This window comes from Dendropsophus ebraccatus, chromosome 7 (genome assembly GCF_027789765.1).
Source record: "Dendropsophus ebraccatus isolate aDenEbr1 chromosome 7, aDenEbr1.pat, whole genome shotgun sequence".
Lineage (NCBI taxonomy): Eukaryota > Metazoa > Chordata > Amphibia > Anura > Hylidae > Dendropsophus > Dendropsophus ebraccatus.
Window position 1 is genome coordinate 97,445,993 of NC_091460.1, and position 23,459 is coordinate 97,469,451.

At 43.9% G+C, this 23,459-nt stretch overlaps 1 protein-coding gene across 3 annotated transcripts in view; it reads left to right on the forward strand.

The window, feature by feature from the left end:
* The window catches only part of LOC138796915 (beta-1,4-galactosyltransferase 1-like), a 160,100-nt gene that overhangs the window by 77,484 nt on the left and 59,157 nt on the right, over nt 1–23,459 (forward strand). For 2 of the 3 annotated variants that reach the window (XM_069976654.1, XM_069976655.1), the window contains exons 2-3: nt 4,988–5,056; nt 8,462–8,694. In XM_069976654.1, the coding sequence (XP_069832755.1) occupies nt 5,014–5,056; nt 8,462–8,694 (276 nt within the window). In that variant the 5' untranslated portion in view covers nt 4,988–5,013. The remainder of the gene's footprint in view (nt 1–4,987; nt 5,057–8,461; nt 8,695–23,459) is intronic. The other variant, XM_069976656.1, reaches the window with a different exon arrangement.

A 23,459-nucleotide genomic window follows, 5' to 3' on the forward strand; every position in this document is an offset into this window, starting at 1 on the left:
TCTATGTAGCCTCCTTATAGGCCCTCTCCCCCCCTTACTCATACCCCCTTATAGATGGCCCCATCTCCCCCATCCCTTATAGATGGCTCTCTTTCGCCCCTGCTTATAGATGGCGCCCTCTCCTCCCTCCCTTATAGATGGCTCCCTTTCCCCCCTGCTTATAGATGGCCCCCTCTCCCCCCTCCCTTATAGATGGCTTCCTTTCCCCCCTGCTTATAGATGTCCCCCTCTCCCCCCTCCCTTATAGATGGCTCCCTCTCCCCCCTGCTTATAGATGGCCCCCTCTCCCCCCTCCCATATAGATGGCCCCCTCTCCCCCTTCCCTTATAGATGGATTCCTTTCCCCCCTATCCCCCCTGCTTATAGATGGCCCCCTCTCTCCCCTTCCTTATAGATGGCTCCCTTTCCCCCTGCTTATAGATGGCCCCCCTATCCCCCCTGCTTATAGGTGGCCCCCCTATCCCCCCTGCTTATAGATGGTCTCCCTTATAGATAGCCCCCTCTCCCCCCTCTCTTATAGATGGCGCCCTATCCCCCCTGCTTATAGATGGCTCCCTCTCCCCCCTGCTTATAGATGGACCCCTCTCCCCCCTGCTTATAGATGGCCCCCCTATCCCCCCTGCTTATAGATGGCCCCCCTATCCCCCCTGCTTATAGATGGCCCCCCTATCCCCCCTGCTTATAGATGGCCCCCCTATCCCCCCCCATTATAGATGGCCCCCTCTCCCCCCTCCCTTATCAATGGCTTCCCTCGCCCCCCTCCCTTATAGATGGCTTCCCTCTCCCCCCTCCCCCCCATTATAGATGGCTCCCCTCTCCCCCCCTTCTTATAGATTGGCCCCCTTCCCCCCCCCCCCCCCCTTATAGATGGCCCCCCTTTCCCAACTTCCTATAGATTGGCCCCCTCCTCCCCTCTCCCTCCCAGTGCATAGCAGATAACAGAAAAAAAAACAGAAAAAAAAGGGACAGTAGTAGAACTCTTGTGACCGCAAGCAAAACTATGCTTGTGGTGACAAGAGAGTGCAGTGGCGAGGGGGGCCTCGTGGGCTGGTAGCTACACCACTGAGTGTGGGTGTAACTACAGTGGTAGTACCATAGCATTACTTTTGAAATAATAATAATTTTTTTTTAGCAGCATTAGTGCAATTCAGTTTACTGTGAATTAGGTGGTGGTGGTGTGTGTGTGTGTGTGTGTGTGGGGGGGGGCTGCTTGGTATGGTGCCCTATATAGGCTCTATTACACCAACAGATATCTGACCAATTTATCTGACCATTTTTTTAAGCCAAAACCAGGAACAGACTATAAACAGGGAACAGGTCATAAAAGGCTGGGATCTATCCTCTTTTTAAATGCATTCCTGACTTTGGCTCAAAGGGGTACTCCAGTGGGGGGGCACTTTTTTACTGGGACCGGGGGGGAGATGGCCGAGGAAAAAGACGTCCACTCACCTCCCAGAACCGGGAGCTCCGGTGCCCGGTTCCCGGACGCTTACGGGTGTCTGACGCGGGCCCGAGACGTGACGTCAGACACCCGCGGGACCCGCCGCTGGAACCGGGGAGGTGAGTGGACGTCTTTTTCCTCGGCCACCTCCTCCCCAGTCCCAGTAAAAAAGTGCCCCCCCACTGGAGTACCCCTTTAAAAAATCTGTCAGATAAATTGGTCAGAAATCTGTTGGTGTAATATGGCCCTTAGTTACACCCCTATAATGTAGTAATAAGGAATCTAAGAGGCCAACTAATCTGGATACAGAAAGGTCAAGCCCTCCAGTCACCAAATGATTAAAGGTAATATCATATTCACATCCTGTAGTTATGTATTGCAGTGTGAGGTGTATATGCATTATATAGAGAACAGCTCCAGAACGGTATTTATAAGGTGACTGAAGGCTGCCATATTAACTAATAAAATACTGGACAGAAGGGGGTCCTTGAGGTCAGTGTACATAGTATATTCACCAGACACAGTCTGGACAATATACACAGCATATTCACCATACAGAGCCTAGACAGCATACATAGCATATTCACCATAGACTGTACAATGTACATAGCATATTCACTATACACAGCCTAGATAGTTTATACTGCATATTCACTATACACTTTAAAACCTGTTACAGGACAGTAAATCATGGGCTTGAGGTCTATGCAGAGCTTGAGGTGGAGTTTATACTTGGCAGAGACTTTCCTTATTTCTGGCAGTTGTGAGGGGGACAATCCACTGCAGAGTGTGTTATACAGCTTTTTAAAGAGGATGTACCACCAGGTACATCCTCTTTTACCTGAACCCAGGGATCCAACGGCACCGGCACGGGGAAGCCGGTGCCGCGTTCAGTTTTTCGGACCGCAGCCGTTTCCCGTGCACAGCGCCGTTCTATGCACTCCCTCCCCTGTATGACGCGGCTCCGTCCCCTATCCCCTCCTTCCCAGGTGATGGCTCCCAGGGAGAACACGGGCAGCTATAGGCCTGTGGGAGCTGCAGCCAAGAGGATCTGGTAAAACCAGTAAGTGCAACTGGTGAAATTGAGCAGTAGGCTCAAAGGACAGCTAGGGAAGCTGTGGTGTTAGTCAGTGGCTAGACGGCCTAAGATTTATTTTATGTAACAAGTGTTGCCTAAGTCTTACACGTTTTTCCTTGGATGGACAAATATCTGACTGCGGTCAGTTTAAAACGTACAGCACTGACTGGACTAAAGTTTATGGCAAAACTAATGTCCACAGGATAGGGGACAAGTAAGAGATTGCGGGGGCCCAACCTCCGTACTCTCCCCTTCCCGCCGGTTCCTTTGTTATGAATACTGTGCTGCAATCTGTTCTCTCAGGCGGCTCTATTCATTCTCTATGGAGCCGTCAGAGAGCAGAGTACAGCACTCAGCTCTTTCTGGCAGCTCCATTGAAATGAATAGATCTGCAGGTCACATACCGTACCCACGGCGGTATTCATAAGGGAGCCAGAGGCCGATACAGAGAATGGCAGGGATCGGTACGGAGGTCAGCCGCCCCCCCCCCCCCCCCGAATCTCTTACTTGTCCCCTATGCTGTGGATATGGGAAAAAGTTAGTTTTGAATTCAAGAAAAAAGCTGGCTTACTGCTTCCACTGGGCATGCAGCACGGACTCTTGCTCCAACCAGCGTGCAATTAACATATAATCAAACAGGAAAAATAAGTCCAGCATCCAGCAAAGTGATCAATGAGTTGTGTATTCTTCTCACCTTGCAACATGCACACAAAGCAGCATTACCCCAACCATATGCCACTGCGTTTCAGCTGCATTTCACAGCCATGATTAATGCTGCGTTTACACAAAGTGATAATTTGCCCAATCGATCGTTTAACGATTTTGAAGCAACGATTTAGTTTTTATAACGATCAGCGTTTAGACGAATAAATCGTCAGAAAATTCGTAAGAAAAAATCGTTATTGCGATCGTTTTTTAAATCGCTTAAGCCCATCTTTCACATAGGGTGAATCTTTGAAAGACTGTTTACACGAAGCGATCTGCGAATTTTTACCGAACGGCGAACGACTTGAGAACATGTGAAAGATCAAATGCAATCGTTATTGCGAAAATTCGAACGATAATTGATCTGTGTAAACACAGTATGGGGCTATGTTCACACTACGTATGAGACCGGCCGTTTCGTGACCAGCCAGTCTCAGCCCGGATCATCACGGCCGGTACTTAAAGCGTAGCTGTCATTTCAGGGTAATTTTTCTGAAAACATTAAATATCAACAGTTCAAGCGATTTTAAGAAACTCTGTAATAGGTTTTATGTACTAAAAGAGTTTCCTTCTGGACTGAAAAAGCAATCTCCCAGCCTCCCCCCTCACATCAGATAAAGCAGGATTTCTGTCTCCATTATGTGGCTATGGAGAGGGGAGGGGCTGTTAGGAGTGACTGAGCACGGAGGATTTCTGCACAGCACAACACCCTGCAATCTTCTCTCAGTAAGTTCATAGATAAGCACTGACCTTTCTGACCCCTGAATCCTGCAGTTTAGGTGCCCAGAGAGTCTACAAACAGCTGACCTTCATGTCACCTCTTCCTGCTCCCTCATCTCCCTCAGCCCCTCCCCCCTTCATAGGCTTACAATGGAGAGAGCAGAACCCGTCTTCACTGGCTTCTCTGTAATGAAGACGTGTTTGCCTGATAATGCACAGATAAGAAGTCGGGGGGGAAGCTGGGAGATTGCTTCTTGAGTACGGAAGGAGGCTTTTTTGGCTGATAAAACCTATTACAGAGTTTCTTAAAATCGCTTATACTACTGATTTCTGCAATAAAAAAAAACATGACAGTTACGCTTTAAGTACCGGCCGGATGATCTTCCTTCCGTGGAGCTCTGATGCGGGCGCATCAGCGCGCGCCCGCATCAGAGCTTCCCATAGCACAGAGTGAAGCAAGCGGCCGGAGCCGCTCGCTTCACTTTGTGAACTGACAGGTCCTTCTGCGGGTGGGATTAATTGAATTCCATCCGCAAATAATGGACCTGTCAGTTGTTTGCTGCGACGTATGGGAACCGGCCGGAGCGTATACGATGTGTGTACGCTCCGGCCGGGATCCCATAGCAAATAATGCTATGTTCCACCCCGCAAATCTACGGCTGTAGTTCTGCGGCGAGAACTACGGCCGTAGATTTACGTAGTGTGAACATAGCCTAAGGCTGCATAGCGCAGCTGAAATTCTTTATCGTTTAGTTAAGGGTAATACTGCACTGTGCTCACTTTGCATGGTGAGAAGAATAAAGCTAATCATTCATCACTTTGCAGGATGCTGGACTTGTATTTCCTGTTTGACAAGTTAGTTTTGCCTGGACAACCCCATTTACAGGTGGTTTAAGCAATTTTTTTTTAGCTGGAGGGCCCTGTATAACCCTTTAGCACGTCACTTCTACATTCTACCTGGTCTGAAATAGAAAAACAAAGATATCTTTTGAGCTATTTTTCAAAAAATGTAATAAACATTGTTCTTTTATTTTCTTTATAAGGATCTGTCACAGTCAAAGTTTCCAAAATGGAAGAAATGCCTCTGTGTCCTGAACGTCCACCAAATTTAAGTATGTGGCATCTATTTTTTTATGATCATTAACAAATGTATATAGAAATAATCAAGTGATAATTTGAGCAATCTGGGAAAACAAGACAGCATGTTCACAGCTCTCTTATAAAAAGTGCCTGAAAAGTCCCAGCACAGTGTATAACACAGTGATTTCTAACTACATGACTAATAAACACTGCTAAAAAAAACGGTATCAATGACAGCTACTTTGCCTAGTAGTGAGGCAAAGTACTAGACAAACTCCAGTAAAAAATATATTTTTTTTTGTCAAATCAACTGGTCCCATAAAGTTGTAAGATTTGTAAATTACTTCTATTTAAAAATCTCAAGTCTTTCAGTAATTATCAGCTACTGAATGCCCTGCAGGAAGTGGTGTATTCATTCCAGTCTGACACAGTGCTCTCTGCTGCCACCTTTATCCATGTCAGGAACTGTCCAGAGCAGAAGAGAATTTCTATGAGGATTTGCTACTGCTCTGGACAGTTCTTGACATGGATAAAGGTGGCAGCAGAGAGCACCATGTCAGACTGAAAAGAATACACAACTTCCTGTAGGGCATTCAGTAGCTGATAATTCCTGGAAGACTTCAGATTTTATGGGACCAGTTGATTTGACAAAAAATATATTTTTTTACTGGAGTTTACTTGCAGGACATACAGCAAATGATAATTACTGGAAGACTTGAGCTTTTTAAATAGAAGTAATTTACTAATTTGTAAAACTTTCTGGTACCAGTTGATTTGCAAAAAAAAATAAGGGTGCGTTCATATGTACAGGATCCGCAGCAGATTTGATGCTGTGTTCAGTCATTTAGTTACATTGATATCTGCAGCATCAAATCTGCGCCATCAAATCTACTGCAGGTCCTGTACGTGTGAACGCAACAACCCTGAAACAGTCATTTAGCTGGTCTGCTACATTCTGGTGAAACAAGAGAGCAAGAACTTTTATTTATAGCAGAGAGGTTCGTTGCATATCTTTTTCCCCATAAATTCCCAGAGAAGCTTTTTTACCTATAAAGCCTACTTACTGAATTAGAATTTCTTTGAAAATGGTAAATTCAGAAAAAAAAAAAAAAAAAACGCAAAAAAATTGTGCTTTGACCTGCAATGGGAGCAGTGGCAGTTACTGCCAGCCTCCAGCTTTAACAAGGCCTGATGCTCCTCCTGCAGGTCAAAGAGCCACCTACTGGGCCACCCACCTGCACCCAGGAGATCGTCACTGCTGCCTGCCTCCATCCACAAGATTGCCACCAGACTCCTTGCACCCACGCGATGCCCGATGTCCGCCCCCCATTCCCCCATAAGATCACCACCCATCCACTCACGAGATTGCAAAGGGGAATAGCCGGAAAATGTAAGAATGAAAATGTATCAGAATTTATTGATAATGCAGTCAGATACTGTAGTTACAATTGGTAAGAATAAAATATAAATAGTCCTCTATATAAAGTCTGTTATATAAGTCACAACGTAGCTGGAAATGCTGTACATGCAGGATAGGTGATAGGTGTGACAGGTGATTTTGTTTGCAAAGAGGAATGGCAAATATGGGCATAGATCAGGAATACTACAGGTACCAGCGACTACCGTTCCTCTTGGCAAACAAAGGCACTGTGTTTCCATCACCTACAAGTTATTTATTGTCTGCATCTGTTACAAGTTGTGCCGACTGTTATAATTTTGATACAAAACTTTTATCCTCTTACTAGGCATAGCAAGTATTTGCTCTGAGCCTGGCAGAAAACAGGCAGATGTAAATCAAAGGTCAATATTTATAGTAGGCTCTCAAGGAGTGAATTTTATAATGAAATAGAATTACCAATTTATTATAAAAAAAATCTATAAGGTATATAAAAGAGATATGTACGTAATTGCATATGTATATATATATATATATATATATATATATAATAAATAAAGCTGGTTGCTGTTTTAATGATGTTAGATAATTATCGTTGCCGCCTGAATGTATCTTTTATTTGTAAATCTTGCTATTCCTTTATAGTTTATTGCTTCCTTATATGTCCGGAGCTTGGAATAGCGTATATGTGTGTATTACATTTGTTTAGCATGTTGCCGAGTGCAGTAGTTTTACATTCAAGGATGTAGAACTGTTTGCCGAGATTCAGAGTTTCTACGCACATGCAACTTGTAGATTATGGAAATACAGTGATTTGGTTTGCAAATAGCAACGGCAAAAACGTACTAGAGTCGCTATTCTATGCACATGCAACAAAAGTACTACAGATCAGCGTTAAGGAGTACTACAGGTACCAGCGACTCTAATTCATATTTGCCATTCCTCTTTGCAAACAAAAGCACCGTATTTCCATCACCTGTCACACCTATCACCTATCCTGCATGTACAGCATTTCCAGCTACATTGTGACTTATATAACAGACTTTATAAAGAGGACTATATTATATTTTATTCTTACAAATTGTAACTACAGTATCTGACTGCATTATCAATAAATTATAATACATTTTCATTCTTACATTTACCAGCTATTCCCCTTTCTAATTACAGGTTAATTTATAAATGAAATAGTATATTTTTACATTTATAGTATATTTTCAAAAAATATCAAAATTAGAATGAAAATATGCTATATAAAGTAAATATAAACTAAAAGGTGAAGCGCTATTGCATTGCATTAGACGGGATCCCATTACTTTACAGCCTGAATGTCTTTTTAGTTTATACTTATTTAATCCAGCATATTTTCATTCTAATTTTGCTATTTTTTGTAATATAAAAAAAAAAAAAAAAAAGCATAATTGAAACGAATTTGGAAACAAATTTTGCAAAATTTGCTTCAAGGCGAAGCGAATTTAGCAAAATTTGCTGCGAATCCTGCTACCCCCTTTATTGCTGTCTGGCCGGATACTCAGAGATGGTGATCAGACAGTATTCATGAATCTCAGTGACCTTGAATTTCACGCAACTACTGTGACTGTTTTAGTTCTGTGATTTAAATAAAGTTGTGGCCATCTGAACACCAAAAAGTGTGTTTTGTGCCTTCATTTTATAGTCTGTGTTTATTGTTGTTGAAGTTGTTTCAAAGAGAAGCGAGGTCCATTCCATAACCAAAAGCTTTGGCTCTGCAATCTCTGCCAGCAGTACTGAAATGACACTGAGCAGTGGACGCTGCAGTCAATCACAGACCTCAGTGATCACTTTCTGTTTTTTATTGCCACATGTTTAAGCTATGGGTATGTTACTAGGGATGCCTCAAGTGACTGAAGTAGCTGCAGCACTGTGCCAAGGTGAGCAGATGGGTCAGATTCCTCCCTCCCCCATTCCCTGCCCATTTGTCACATTTGCAATCAAAGCAATCTCTGTCCCATTTACTGCCTTGGGTTTGTAAAGTATTTTTATTTTTTTATTTCACCAACAGCAGGTCCTTTCATAGTTGAAGATAAGAATGTTTCTATTAAGGATATTATGTCAGTAAATTCACATCTGCAAGAAGGAGGAAGAGGAAAGCCTAAGAACTGCAAAGCACGACAGAAAACTGCCATCATTATTCCTTTCCGCAACCGTGAACCACATCTATCAATTTGGTTGTATTATATGCTCCCATTTCTTCAAAAGCAACAAGCAGATTTCGGCATATATGTTGTGGAGCAGGTAAGATTGAGTCACAACCTGTTATTTTAATTATGTTTTTAATTTTATTTTATGGATGTTAAAAATTACACACGTTACACTATGCAATTCACGTTCTATTTTTTACGGGAAACGGGGGAAATTTATCCAGGGCTTTGCGCCTATTTATCGGTGAATAATTGGATTTTCTATTTCTATTTATGAAGCAGTATTCGACAGGTGAATATTTTTTAGTTTTTTTTTTTAATCTGCCTGTATTAAGTGTTCAACCAATAGTTAGCATAATCCGGGATTAGCAATGTTGAAATTGAGTGGATGGCCGCCATATAACAGTAAATAACTGCCATTATTTCAATATAACAGCCGTTGTTTTAAAATAACAGCAAATATTTGCCATTAAATGGCGGCCATCCACTCAAATTCAACATTGTGTGAACAGAGCCTTTCTGTGTTTTCAATCCACTCCTGGTTTAGGTTGCAATATGAGGAACACAATACTGACTGAAATATATATAAAATATAAAATGTATCATTTGCAACTTTTTAAAAAGTCGCAAAAACAGGTGCAGGCTTACAGTTGGTCAGTACCAGGTGAATGTGCTTGCACAATTTTTTCATTTTTGCTACTTTTTGTGTGACTTTTTACTTACATACATTCACTATGGTAGTTCTACATTTTAATAAATCAGTCACAAGATATTGGAACAAAATATACACCAATCCTCATTAGAATAGTCACACACATTAGACTCCTAAGTAAATGTCCCCCAATGTGTCATCAGAAAATGACTCATTGTTTAACCCCTTCAGGACCATGGACATAACTGTATGTCCTTTTTTGTGGGGTGTTCCAGTTCAAGGACGTACAGTTACGCCCTGGGATAAAATGGGCGCAGGAGCTGCGCCCGTGCCATTCCGCCGTGCGTGGATTGTGGCAGTTGACCCTATACTGTAGGTGCTGCGATCAGGCCATTTGCAGCACCTTTAGTGTTGAATAGAGGGAGAATCTTCCCCCTATTCCCATCGGGGCTGTGGAGAAGCAATCGTACGGCCTCAATGGTTGCTATGATACCAGGAGGCTTCCCTGAAGCCTCCTGTGTCATAGCTACAGTGGCTGGACAGGTTCAGCCCTAAGGCTTAGCCTGTTCAGCTTTGCCTGTTTTACAGGCACTTTACAATGCAATGCAATCTGTATTGCAATGTAATGTACCTGTAATCGGGCAAATAGTGAAATAAAGTACAACAGTAAAATAAAGTATAACACTAAACATAAAACATACTGTACACACAAATAAATGAATGAATAAAATAAATAAGTAAAGTACACAACACATAAAATCCCCATAGCCCCAATGCAAGAATAAATGTAAAATAAATAAATAAAGTACATATATTTAGTATTGCCGTATGCGCAAGGGTGGTGGCAATAAAGTTATCACATAACTAAACCCGCACTGTGACCGTAGTAAAAAATAATCAGAAAATTACAAATTTTTTCATGAAATGTGGGCAATTTTCACACCAAAAGTGTACGGATATCAGCTAAATTTTACCACTAGCCTAAAGTACGATATGTCACGAGAAGACAATCTCAGAATTGCTAGGATAAGTTATAATATCACAGAGGTATAACCACATAAAGTGAGATTTAAATAATGTTTTTATGTTCAACATATTTCACCACTGGGGCTAAAACTAAGCTGAGATTTCCTGTTCTGTCTGGGTAATAGAGGAAACTGCTGTAAAGTGATCTGTACAGCATTGCAGCAACATGACACACCAATTGATAGAGCCGCCAAAAGCAGCTCCCTGTGGAATGACCTCTTCACAGGTCATTGAGCACACTCAAGTAGACAGTCTGTCTATTGTAGTCTATGTCCATGAGTCTTGCTGTACGGAAGGTCATTAAATGCTAATAAAAACAGCTCAGGCAATATGACAGCCTCCATAACAATGTAACATAGTTAATAAGGTTGAAAAAATACAATCAAGTTCAACCCACAGAAACCCCACTGTGCTGACCCAGAGGAAGGCAAAAACCTTTATGAGGCAGATGCCAATTGCCCTGTCACAGGAAAAAAAATTCTTTCCCGACTCAAAAATTTTTCCCAGAATAATCCCTGGATCAACATATCACCAGAAATCTTTTGGGCATAATTTGTAATATTACATAAAAAAAAAAAAAAGAATCTAGACCTCCATTGAACTTATTTAATGAATCAGCCATGGCAACATCATGTTGCAGAGAGTTCCTTAGTATCACTGCTCTTAAAGTAAAAAAAAACGGGTCTGTGCTGGTGGTGAAATCCTTTTTCCTCTAGACAAAGAGGATGCCCCTGTCAGGTTGAGAAAGAAGGACACAAGACAGGTGAAGCCCTGCTCTGGTACCTGCCCTGCTTTTCCTGCCTGCTTACCACTATCTGCACTAGACAACAGTGAATAACTTGGTGACGGTCTCTAACCTGGAAGAGTGCAACACAGAGAGACAGAGGGAACAAACAAACACAATAAGTTCAAAGTGATCTAGCTGGGTTGGTAACACTCTGGGATAAGGCTGTATCGCAGGCAAAGAGGACACATAGGGGAGTACATTTATGGAGGCTGGAGTCCCATCCCCAGAGCGTGAGATTGGGCTGAGACTCCAGCCCTGGGCTACATACTTTATTCTGACTGGCAGTATCAGCCGCCAGTCAGTAATTCACAATATCAGGCACCTGTGCTGCTAAGCCAGGGGGCGGTGAAGCAAGATCAAGGACACTGGCACCGTGCCCCTAGCAACCGGCAGGAGGAGGCTGGCCGCACACTCCAGCACTCTTGACAGACCCTTGTCATGATTACAGGCCTATGTGTAAAAAAAAAAAAAATACTGGAAAGATCTCTGTACTGTCCATTCATATATTTGTAAATTGTGATCAGATCACGTCTTTTTTCTAAACTAAAAAGCCCCAATCTTGACAACCTGTCTTGGTACTGTAACCCATCAATTTCCTTAATGACCTTGGTTGCACTCCTCTGTACCCGCTCCAGTTCAGCTGTCTTCTTCCTATATACCGGTGCCCAAAACTGTGCACAGAATTCCATATGTGGTCTGACTAGTGATTTATAAAGAAGCAAAACTATGTTCTCGTCTTTAGCATCTATGCCTCTTTTGATGCATCCCATGATTTTATTAGCCTTGATAGCCGCTGTCTGTCCTGTACAAGTCAGAAAATCTGCCATTCGGAGACTGGACCTGAATTTCTGGTAAGTTCAGCTTTGTTTTACAGCATGATAACAAAAAAAAAAAAAATTTGCAAGCTTGCTTTATTTCACATCTACTGCTGATTTAGATTTTGAAAATAACGACAGTGGCACTTTAAGTATTAGGAATAAGGATCTGTCTAACACAGTACTTAATCTGTGAAAAACTCTAGGATGGATACTTTCTGGGCCCGGGGATTTATGGATTTTAAGGCGTCACCTCACTTCTTGTTGTGTTATACAAGTGAGATTTATGGGAGGATTTACATCATCCCTAGTCATGTCGTCTGTTATAAGATTCTCCTCTGTAAATACTGTAGAAGAGAATGTATTTAGTAGATTGGCCATTTCCTCATCCCCCTCCACAACATTTTCAGTTTTCAGTCTCTTATTATTTATATAGGTGAAGAATATTTTGGGGTTCTTTTTACTTTCTGTGGCAATTCTTGCTTATATAATTCTTCTGCCTAAAATTGCTTAATGGTTTTCCAATGCCTTATTCTTTTAGTAGTCTGAATGTTTTTTTTTTTATCATTTATTGCATCCCTAACAGCCAGGTAACCAAATTGGTTTTCTCCTATTTCAAGTATGTTTGTTCCCATATGGTATGTGTCATTCACAAGATTTACCCAGGATGCTCTTCAATATGTCCCATTTCTCTTGTGTACTTTTATTTCTGAGGGCATTGTCCCAGTCTACATCCTCAGGGCCCTCTCTTAGTTTTTGGAAATTAGCCTTCCTGAAGTTTAATGTTTTTGTAACCCCCATATTAAGCACTTTATTAAAGCATAAATGCAAACTTATTATGTTGCTGTCACCATTACCTAGGAGACCCCCCACCTCTACCTTTTGATATTCTGACTGACATATTAATTAAAATCTGTTCCAGAAGTGCCCCCTCCTTGTTGGCTCCTGTACTAGTTGGGAAAAGTAATTGTCTTATTATTTCCAAAAACCCGCTTCCTTTGCTGCAGCTGTCAGGTATGGGGTCAGAAGGACACAAGACAGGTGACACAGATTATTATTATTATTATTATTATTATTAGGTACTTTGAAATGCGTTGTGTTGCCAGCATAATTCTTTTAATGAATTTTATGATATTTTATATCACTGCCTTGGAGTGAAGGTGTATACTGATAAGACAGGTGAAGCCCTTGCGCTGACACCCACCCAGATGTCCCTGCCTACTTACCACAACTGCGGCAGCGGGTTACTGGGCGACGGTCCCTAACCTGTAAGTGTGTAACAAATAACACAGACAAGACAAACAAAACACAATAGTCGCGGGGTGAACAAACGGTCAGTGCGGTAGAAAATCAGTAGTCAGGAGAAAGCCAAGCCAGATTTAGGAAAACTAGGGAATACAATCAAGATACAAACACTAGCTTAAAGCGCAACTATAATTTAGGTGACCAAAAAATCAAATTCCTAAAGTAAAAAGCCCACATGATACCCTTTAAAAAGAGCCCTAACTTGTGTGGATATCATGTGCGGTTGCTGAGATATCCCCAGTTGTTCGGCTCAAACAAATAAATGAATTTTTCTTCTGGCTGAGAGAAAGTGGGCGTGGCCTATCCCTCATCTCCCTCAGTGCACACAGCTAGCTCTACTGTGAATCAGTGGGTTGCTGGTGGAGTATCAGGTGATGGAAGATGGGTGATCTGTGAAAGCTGGGTGACCTCTAACTGGCAGAAAGAGTTAATACTACACATGATGTACAGCCCCTTTGCATTCTGCCAGAGTACCCACCCATGTAATTCATCCCCCTACCCCACTATTATATGTACAGTAGGGCAGGGCTGGTATATGTAGTGTAGGGCAGGGCTGGTATATGTAGTGTAGGGCAGGGCTGTTATATGTAGTGTAGGGCAGGGCTGTTATATGTAGTGTACGGCAGGGCTGGTATATGTACAGTAGGGCAGGGCTGGTATATGTACAGTAGGGCTGGGCTGGTATATGTAGTGTAGGCAGGGCTGGTATATGTAGTGTAGGGCAGGGCTGTTTTGGTTAGGGGGCACTGATAGCAGATAACAGTGTGCACATAGATTATACATGTTATTCCCAAGTCTCTGGTGGTCTCTGCTATGTTAGGTGTGATGTCAGTGTGAAGCTGGCAGCACTGCATCCCCACTGAGCAGGAAGTAGTGGAGGCTGAGGGGTTTGCAGTCAGTGCAGGACAGGCTGAGGCTCTGGGGCAGGCTGTCAGCAGAGATGGGTGATGGCCCCAATATTACTGATTGATGTATAGCCCAGAGTACACCACCTGTGGCCGGAGCAGGGGGCGGGGCTTGCCGTCCGGGGGCGGGGCTTATCAGGATATTCATTTGTTTGTGTGGGGCATATTAATGTCCAGATAAGCCCCGCCCCCTGCTCCGGCCGCAGGTGGTGTACTCTGTAGTGATGGGAAATCTAGTTCGTTTTGGTGATTAGTTCACTATGAACTAGTTCACTGAAAAGATTAGTTCAAAACATTAGTTCAGTTAGTTCATTTAGTTCAGTATTTTTCTGGATTCTGCTGAGAAGATATTGAACAGTTCTAGTTCATTACACAGAAGCTCTGGCTCCTAGGATGAGTTATAGTCTTGTTAAAATGATCAGATTTAGTTAATACATCTGATCATTATATAACAAACTTTTGTTAAAGGGGTATTTTGGAGAAAATAAATTCAAAAGTTATTTATTCAAGTTAGTAATTTCCTTTTTTTAATATTCAAGCCTCCCAGTACTTATCAGCTGCTGTATGTCCCACAGAATGTCATGTTGCAAGGAGCTCTGTGTCAGACTGGGAAGATTACATGACTTCATGTGGGGCATACAGCAACTGATAAGTACTGGAAAGCTTACTTTTTTTTTTAAAATGTTTAACTTTCATCATTCTCCAGTTCTCTCACTTGTCGGAGCAATATCAGAAAGCTGAGCTGTGATTGGTTGCTATGGGGGCAAAGAAAATCTTTCTCTAAAACAGCCTGCTAATTCTCCACCCATATCCTATGAGGAGCTGATAGAGAGAGGCATCATGTGACCTGTGAACTAAATGAACTAGATGAACTAAATGAACTAGATGAACTGCTGAACGAAATGGTTTGAGAGTGAATCAGGAATCAGGTCTAGTTCAATGTGATGCATATGACTGAGCCCAGCACTGCCCCCTGTGGTAGTGTAGAGTACTGACTCATAATAAATGTGTATGAGGGAGCTGATCAGCAGCCACCATTGTGAGTACAGAACAGGAGCCAGGGGGTAAAGATTTTAGCAAGACTGATCTTCTAGGCTACAGGAGGCTGATCTAATCCCAAAGACAGGTGAGGGACATGAACCACACATAGAAACTTTTTCTCTCTTTCTCTCTCTCTCTCTCTCTCTCTCTCTCTCTCTCATACACACATAATGGGCTGTGTCTGTCTACTGTGCAATCAGTAATATTGGGGCCATCACCCATCTCTGCTGACAGCCTGCCCCAGAGCCCCAGCCTGTCCTGCACTGACTGCAAACCCTGAGGTAGGAGTGGAAGGCTGGGGGTCTGTGGGGACTGTGCACCTGCTGCCTCCCTAACATAGCAGAGACCACCAGAGACTTATGGGAAGAACATGTATATTGAATGTGCACACTGTTATCTGCTATCACTGCCCTACACTACATATACCAGCCCTGCCCTACACTACATATACCAGCCCTGCCCTACACTACATATAACAGTGGGGGGATTACAGTGTGAGCTGCCTGTCATGTCCTTGCTGTCTGAGAACCCGTACATAGAGTACAGATCTCCAGGGGGGCGTGGCCAGCAGGAAGGGACAAGTAATGCACAGGCAGGCAGAGGGCTGAGAGCACATTCAGCCATATGTATTAGAAAAACTGTTCATTTTAGATTATTATTGTATAGTGCAAAAATTCTTAAAATGGCCTTAACTAAAACTAAATGGTCAAAATATTTTATAGTTACGCTTTAATTACACTTCACAAGTAGGGAAGGGAATAGGCAGGGCTTTAAGGGAGGTGAAGTTCCAGCCCCAGGGTCCGATTGGGGCAAGAACTCCAACCTCCCAAATAGGACTAAAGCTGACTGGCAGCTACCCCTGCCAGTTAGCATAACTGCAAACCATACGTAGATGAAACGCCTGGCCGGGGAGCAGTGTGGCCCTGGAGTATGTAACTAAGGCATACCTCCCAAGGGTTCTCTTTTGGAGGGACAGTCCCTATTTTTGACCCATGTCCCTCTGTCCTTCTCTTGTCCCTCTTTTTGACTTATTAAATTAGATTGCCATTAATAAACTTTTTGTTCTAGAAAGTGTCGTTTCTTACTGTATAATAGATCCAAACTTGCATATTATTCCACCATGTGGGGCAGGTTGGAACCTAAAAATTGTTCTATACAGATGAATCGTGACATTATGGCCCCTTTCACACATGCAGACTCATTAAGTTCTATGGCCCCATACACACATCTGTAAGTGTTTCAGATCCATTTGGGGACATAATCCATGCCATAACAAAACGATTAAACCGTTGTGCATCCGTGTCACCTATATGACAGTGGGTACGTGCAAATGCGTACAGTTACTGAAACACATTTGTAATCCTGTCTGCAGTTGTGGGTCTGCAATTACAGACAGGGTTACTGATGTGTGAATGAGAACTAAGGAAGCAGTCACACATACAGGATCTGCAGATCCAGTATGTGTGAATGCATTCTTGAATTAAGAAGAAATCAAAGAAATCGCTGTAATGACCACATTATGCTTTGCTGCCTCATCTATTTGTTTTATTAGGAGATTTTCAGGTTCTTCCACTATCGCAAAGCACCCACCCACCCAACCACGCAGTCATAGCTATCGTCCAGCCTTGGCTCGCTTATCCTAACTATCATGCACAAAAAGTGAAATAAAAAAAACAAAAAAAAACAACAGGAAACAAGAACAGATTAGAATAAAAAAAACTTTTTTTTTAATCTAATTGATTCAATTAGTAAAGAAAATTTAGGTGGCATATTCCCTTTAAGTACTTGGTGAATCCTGTAGTTCCTTGCACTAGACCTGCACCTACACCAACTTTAACTGGCGTGTGTCTTGTACCTGGGGAGGGCATATGCCAGATCTTAAGTGGTACACTACCTGCCCTAGCAAACATCACCTAGATATAGATGGGGGGGGGGGGAGGAAGGAGTGTAATTTGGTTTCTGAGTAATAGCTTGTGGGGTACAGTGTCTTTATTTAGAGTCCTGGAATAATGATTTTGTGGTCTGATTTGGAGGGAGGGGGGAGTAGTGCATTATTTATACTCATTTTTATAACCCCTTGATGACTACCCTCCCTAACATTTATTAAAAAAAAAGTTGGTTTCATGAACAATGACTATTGGACAACACTGTGCACAATAGTCATTTTTCTTTGTTACTTACATTTTACTACACTTGGGGGAGGTTTATCAAACTGTTGTAAAGTATACCAGTCTTAGTTGCCCCTAGCAAACAATCAGATTCCACCTTTCATTTTTCAAAGAATCAGATGAGAAATGAAAAGCGGAATCTGGGTCACATGGGTAGGGTCTTTTGCCGTTAGACTCTGTAGAGGAAGGATACAAGCCAGAACGCTCTCTACATCGATAAGTTGTGGTCTAGACGCAAAACACATATACCTAGACATCGTTTCTTCTCGAGTAACTCCACTAAACACAATGCAGTGTTAAGCCTTCACTAGAGAGGACAAGTCAGGGATCATCCTAACCCACGTCGTGGACAAGGAGAGATGCAGTGTCCCAGACAGGCTGTCTGTTTCTCATATTAAGTCTACCTCTGTTACTATGGTCCTGCCTGTCCTGGTAACTCTATGCACTGCAACTACTTGCTGTTTCACCCCTATGGCTTTCAGCATCCTGTACAATTCTATGTATGTTTCTTTGTGTATAACTATGTACAGTGGTATGCAGAGGCTGGTGATCACGTGACCGTGCCCCGTAACCATGGTTCCTCCAATGGCCGTCGAGCTTTGGCCAGGGGTTACCATGTGACTTCCCCTTATTGAGCAGTTCTGTCCTTTAACTCAGGAAGGACGGATGTGTTCCTGCAGCCCCTCTTCACCTTTAGAAGAGTGGCTGGTGCGTTGCTGTTTCAGTTATCGGCTGTCCGCCTGCTCAAGTGCCAGGAGTATCCTCTCATCTGGGTGTCGTTCCTGTTCTCTATCTCCTCATCAACTCAAGATATTCACAGCAAGTACTCTAATCCACCCAGCCTCTCTATTCCTTTATCACTACTACTCCCATCATCCGGCACGTTTCACTCTCAGCCTATGCAGCACCACCCTTGCTCTGCTTGTACAAGCCTGCTGTATTCCCGGTTGCATCCGGATGAGACTGTTGCTAATAGTTACCACAGTTACAATAAAATTGTAACCACCGTTGTTACTGAACCCTCGCATTGGTGTCTTATCTGGTGCCCCGACTAAGTGCAATGAGGAATCGCATGCCCAGTGTGTCCGCATGGTCAGTACACCGGTCTGCAGCTGTGCCACCCTTGTGCCTATACCGTGACAACACTCCGCCCCACAGCTATCCCGGTTCCTGCCATTCCACAACACCTATACTGCGTAGTGGCCCCTAGGGGCCAGGGCATCGCATTTGGCGTCACGAACAGGATCCTCACACCACGCCGTGTTCATAATCAGCTATTCATCAGTACCCCCCCCCCCCGAGGTTCCACCAGACTCAGTATGGGCGTAATTGAGACGTTTAAGGCCCTGAACTATGCACAAGATGGCAGTTTCTTCCTTTTATTTGTGCCTGCGCTATCCCCCGGTGAGGAGGGGGTTAATCACCATGCTGCCGAGGAGGGGGAACCGCTTGGTGCCATAGACAATGACTGGGACCTATCTGATTGGCCGGCTGACTCCGATGACGTCACTGTTGCCGGGCAGACTCTGGAACCTGATCCTCCAGCCCTATGCTCCTCCCCTTCCTGCTACAAGATCCGGTCGGAGAGTAGCAAGATGGCGATTCGCATGGAGGACACGTGTGCTGCTGTGCTACCGGAGTTCCCGAGTCACCTTGCCGAGCTGGACCCAGCCTGCCTGCTGGTCCCGCTTCCATCAGATGACGACAGCTGGGGGTCCGTCAAGTCCGACGCTGCTGAATCCAGTCGGCCCGCTAGCCCGGCAGTCAGTCACCGGGAGACGGACTCGCTCTCAGACCGCAGCCTATCGCCGGTACCAGCTCGCTCGAGTGAATCTGACCTGGCGTTCTCTACCAGAGGGTCGACTTCGCCTGACTGGGATGTGGCTGAGAGTACCGGGGTTCCGGAGGCCCCTCTCTCTGTCCCTAGCAAGGGGAAAGATCCCAAGGCCCCGTGCTTCGCCAGCCCCTGGAGGCTCCCTGGGCCTGAGACCCCTCCCTTACCCCAGTGGGTGTTCAGGGACGAACCGGCCATTCTGAAGCTGGCCGAGGTGATTAAGCAAACTCTATCCTCGTTACCCCCGGTGACCAAGACCGCGCCCACGATGGCTACCACCGTGACTTCCACCGCCACTACAGTCCAGTCACCCCCTACTCTCTCTGCTAACAGGGTTAACAAGTCCACCAAGCCTGGCCTAATGCCGGAGGTCCGTCCAGCTGTTCCATATCCAGCATATGCTCCCCTGTGGGGTCACCCTCACACCCCCTGGGCCGAATCTAATGTAGAAACTGAACGCTTGTTTATACGTAAGCTGGAGAAACCCCGTTCTGGGAAAGTGCCGCTAGAAAGGCGAAGAGGGACGGTCACCAAGTTTGACCAAAAACGTGTCTATGGCCTTATTATGGACGCTTACAATGGTCTCCTAGTAATGGTGAATCGAAGAACTGTCACCTGGGATTACCAGCCTGCCTACCAGAACAAACTGACTGCCGGAGAGGTGGTGGAATATACTCTGGTGGGGTCGCAGAAGGGACCTTGGGCCGCAGCCGTGACCCTGCCTCGCAACCGGGTGCAGAGGCCTTTCCTACCTACCCCTTCTGAAGACTGGGACGAGGACTGGGTGGACTTCCGACCCGTGGGTTCTATCTGGGTTTCACCCCAGCCGATGGGATCGACTGCTCCGGGGACCTCTACCACTGCCGTGGCTAAAGCCGTGACCACCGCCACATCGGCAACCTACCACGTGGCACCCAATATATCTCCCATCACCACTGTAACCCCCAGTATTGTGGTCACCACTGCATCCAGTGATGCTCCCCCTCCAGCACCTCCTCGCTACAGATACCCTTGGGAGCGGAAGGGGGAAGCTGCTGAGGGTTGCCCTGCCTCCTATTGAGGGTCCGCTACAAAGATCAGAACCCTTAGAGGGTTAAACTGTTTGTTTGTTCCTGCTTTGTTTTTTTGTGTGAGTTCAGCAAGTTCATGCAACGTTTAAGGTTCGCACCTGGTCCTCCTGACCAAGCTCCCTGCACTATCCAGCTATGAGCTGATGGACACTTACATTGACCAAACTGTTCTCTAGTGCCTGTCCAAGAGCCTGTTACATGGACGATGGTTTCAATTGCCTAAAAGAGACTCTACCATAACAGAGACACTTATCCAGTTCTTCCTAAAGCATTTTTCATGATTGTGCGATTGTCAGAGGTTTATTATTGTATTTCATGATTGCACTTCAGTATTGCACTTATTCTAGTAATACACCTATTTCTATGTTGCACTTCAAATAGTATTAACCCCTTCAAGACCAAGCCTATTTGCACCTAAAAGACCAGGCTCATTTTTCAAAATCTGACCTGTCTCACTTTATGCTCTTATAGCTCAGTGATGCTTTAACGTATGCTAGCGATTCTGAGATTGTTTTTTCGTCACATATGGCACTTTATATTAGTGGCAAAATTTGGTCACTACTTTGTGTGTTTTTTGTGAAAAACATCAAAATATCATGAAAAATTGAAAAAATTAGCATTTTATGAACTTTGAAATTCTCTGTTTCTAAAAAAGAAAGTCGTATCACATAAATTAGTTACTAAGTCACATTACCGATATGTCCTCTTTATTCTCGCTTCATTTCATAAACATATTTTACTTTTTTAGGGTGTTACGGGGCTTAGAAATTTATCAGCAAATTACCACATTTTCATAAAAGTTTCCAAAACTGATTTTTTTAGGGACCAGTTCTTTTCTTAAGTTGATTTTGGAGGCTTGTATACTGGAAACCCCCATAAGTGACCCCATTTTGCAAACTAGACACCTTAAAGAATTAATCTAGGGGTATAATGAGCATTTTAACCCTACAGGGGCTGGAGGAAAGTATTCACCATTAGGCCGTAAAAAAATGAAAAATTACAATTTTCCAATAATATATACGTTTAGATTAAAGTTTCTCATTTTCAAAAGGAACATGAGAGAAAACGCACCCCAAAATTTGTAACGCAGGTTCTTTTGAGTACTACGGTACCCCATATGTGGGCGTAAACCACTGTATGGGCACACAGCGGGGCTCAGAAGGAAGGGAGCGCCATCTAGCTTTTCCATTGCAGATTTTGCTGAAGAAGTTTCCGAGCGCCAGGTGCATTTGCAGTGCCCCTGTAGTGTCAGCAGAGAGAAAAACCCCCATAAGTCACCCCATTTTGGAAAGTACACCCCTCAAAGAATTCATCTTGGGGTGTGGTGAGCATTTTGACCCCACAGGTATTAGAGGAAAGTATTCAAAAGTAGACAGTAAAAATGAAAAACTCGAATTTATCCAATAATATGTTCCTTTAGTTTAAAATTTCTCAATTTCACGAGGAACAAGAGAAAAAAAGTACCCCAAAATTTGTAACACAGGTTCTCCTGAGTAAAAAGGTACCTCATATGTCGGTATAAACCACTGTATGGGCACACAGCCGGGCTCAGAAGGGAAGGAGCGCCAATTAGCTTTTTCAATGCAGATTTTGCTGCAGAAGTTTCTGAGTGCCAGGTGCGTTTGCAGAGCCCCTGTAGTGCCAGCGGAGTAAAATCTCGCCATAAGTCACCCCATTTTGGAAAGTGCACCCCTCAAAGAATTCATTTTGGGGTGTGGTGAGCATTTTGACCCCACCGGTATAAGAGGAAAGTATTCAAAAGTAGAGAGTAAAAATGAAAAACTCGAATTTTTCCAATAATTTGTTCCTTTAGTTTGAAATTTCTCAATTTCACAAGGAACAGGAGAGAAAATTCACCCCAAAATCTGTAACGCAGGTTCTCCTGAGTAGAACGGTACCGCATATGTGGGTATAAACCACTGTATGGGCACACAGCCGGGCTCAGAAGGGAAGGAGCGCCAATTAGCATTTTCCATGCAGATTTTTCTGAAGAAGTTTCTGAGCGCCAGGTGCATTTGCAGCGCCCCTGTAATGTCTACAGAATAGACCCCCCCCAAAAGTCACCCCATTTTGGAAAGTACACCCCTCAAAGAATTCATCTTGGGGTAGGATGAGCATTTTGGCCCCACAGGTATTAGAGGAAAGTATTCAAAATTGGCCAGTAAAAATGAAAAACTTGAATTTTTCCAATAATATGTTGGTTTAGTTTGAAATTTCTAAATTTCACAAGGAACATGAGAGAAAATGTACCCCAAAATCTGTAACGCAGGTTCTCCCGAGTACAACGGTACCCCATATGTGGGCATAAACCACTGTATGGGAACACAGCAGGGCTCAGAAGGGAAGGAGTGCCAATTTGCTGGAGCAAAACAGTAGCTGATCGCTTGTACCGGGACCCCACAGGGGGGGTCCCCGATGACTGCCCCATGCTCTCCGCTACCTCCGGTGGCGGAGAGCATGGGGTTTTCATTCATTTTTACAAAGAGATCACTGTGAACAGACATTAGTCTGTTCACAGTGATCGCGGCGGCCATCTTGGATCTGATGGCCGCCGCGGGGAGGGGGGGTTAGATACCGGGGCACTAGGGGGGCTGGTCTGGGGTCTGATTTTAACTATTTCATCTCCCCCCACCGTGGATTCACGGTGGGGGGAGATGAAATATAGCGGCGGCAGCGGCCCATTAGTGACCGCCGTTTCGGCGTTCACTAAGGGGTTAATGGGGGTCAGCTGCGGGATCGCAGCTGATTCTCATTATCTCTGGTGCCTCACTCAGATGAGAGCGGGATCGCTGTCCCTGCAGCGATCCCGTTCTCATCACAAACCCCCGTCAAAGCAGGAACGTATATGTACATTCCTACTGCACGGGGCATGTGCAATAGGAACGTATATATACAGATGGCTGACGTGAAGGGGTTAAGGTTATTTGTGTATTTCCTCCTCTGAGTAAGCAAAAGGTCACTGAGATAGCCTCAGAGTAGAGTGCCTCTTTTGAAAAAAACAGTACATTTTCTCTTGTGTTAGTGTCAGATAGTTTCTCCTCCTCTGAGCAAAAGAAGTCAGCCTACATACCTTAGAGAAAGTATAGTTTATACAGGAGTGTATTTTTCTATAACGTATTCTATTTTTCATTGCAGTATTATTATATCTACAACTGGAAAGATTAGTTGAGCCAGTTTTTTTCAGATTTCTTCAGATCTATTTGAGCCAGTTCACCTCAAGACCTTGCAGTATTTGTTGTCTTTTGTGTTTCCCTTC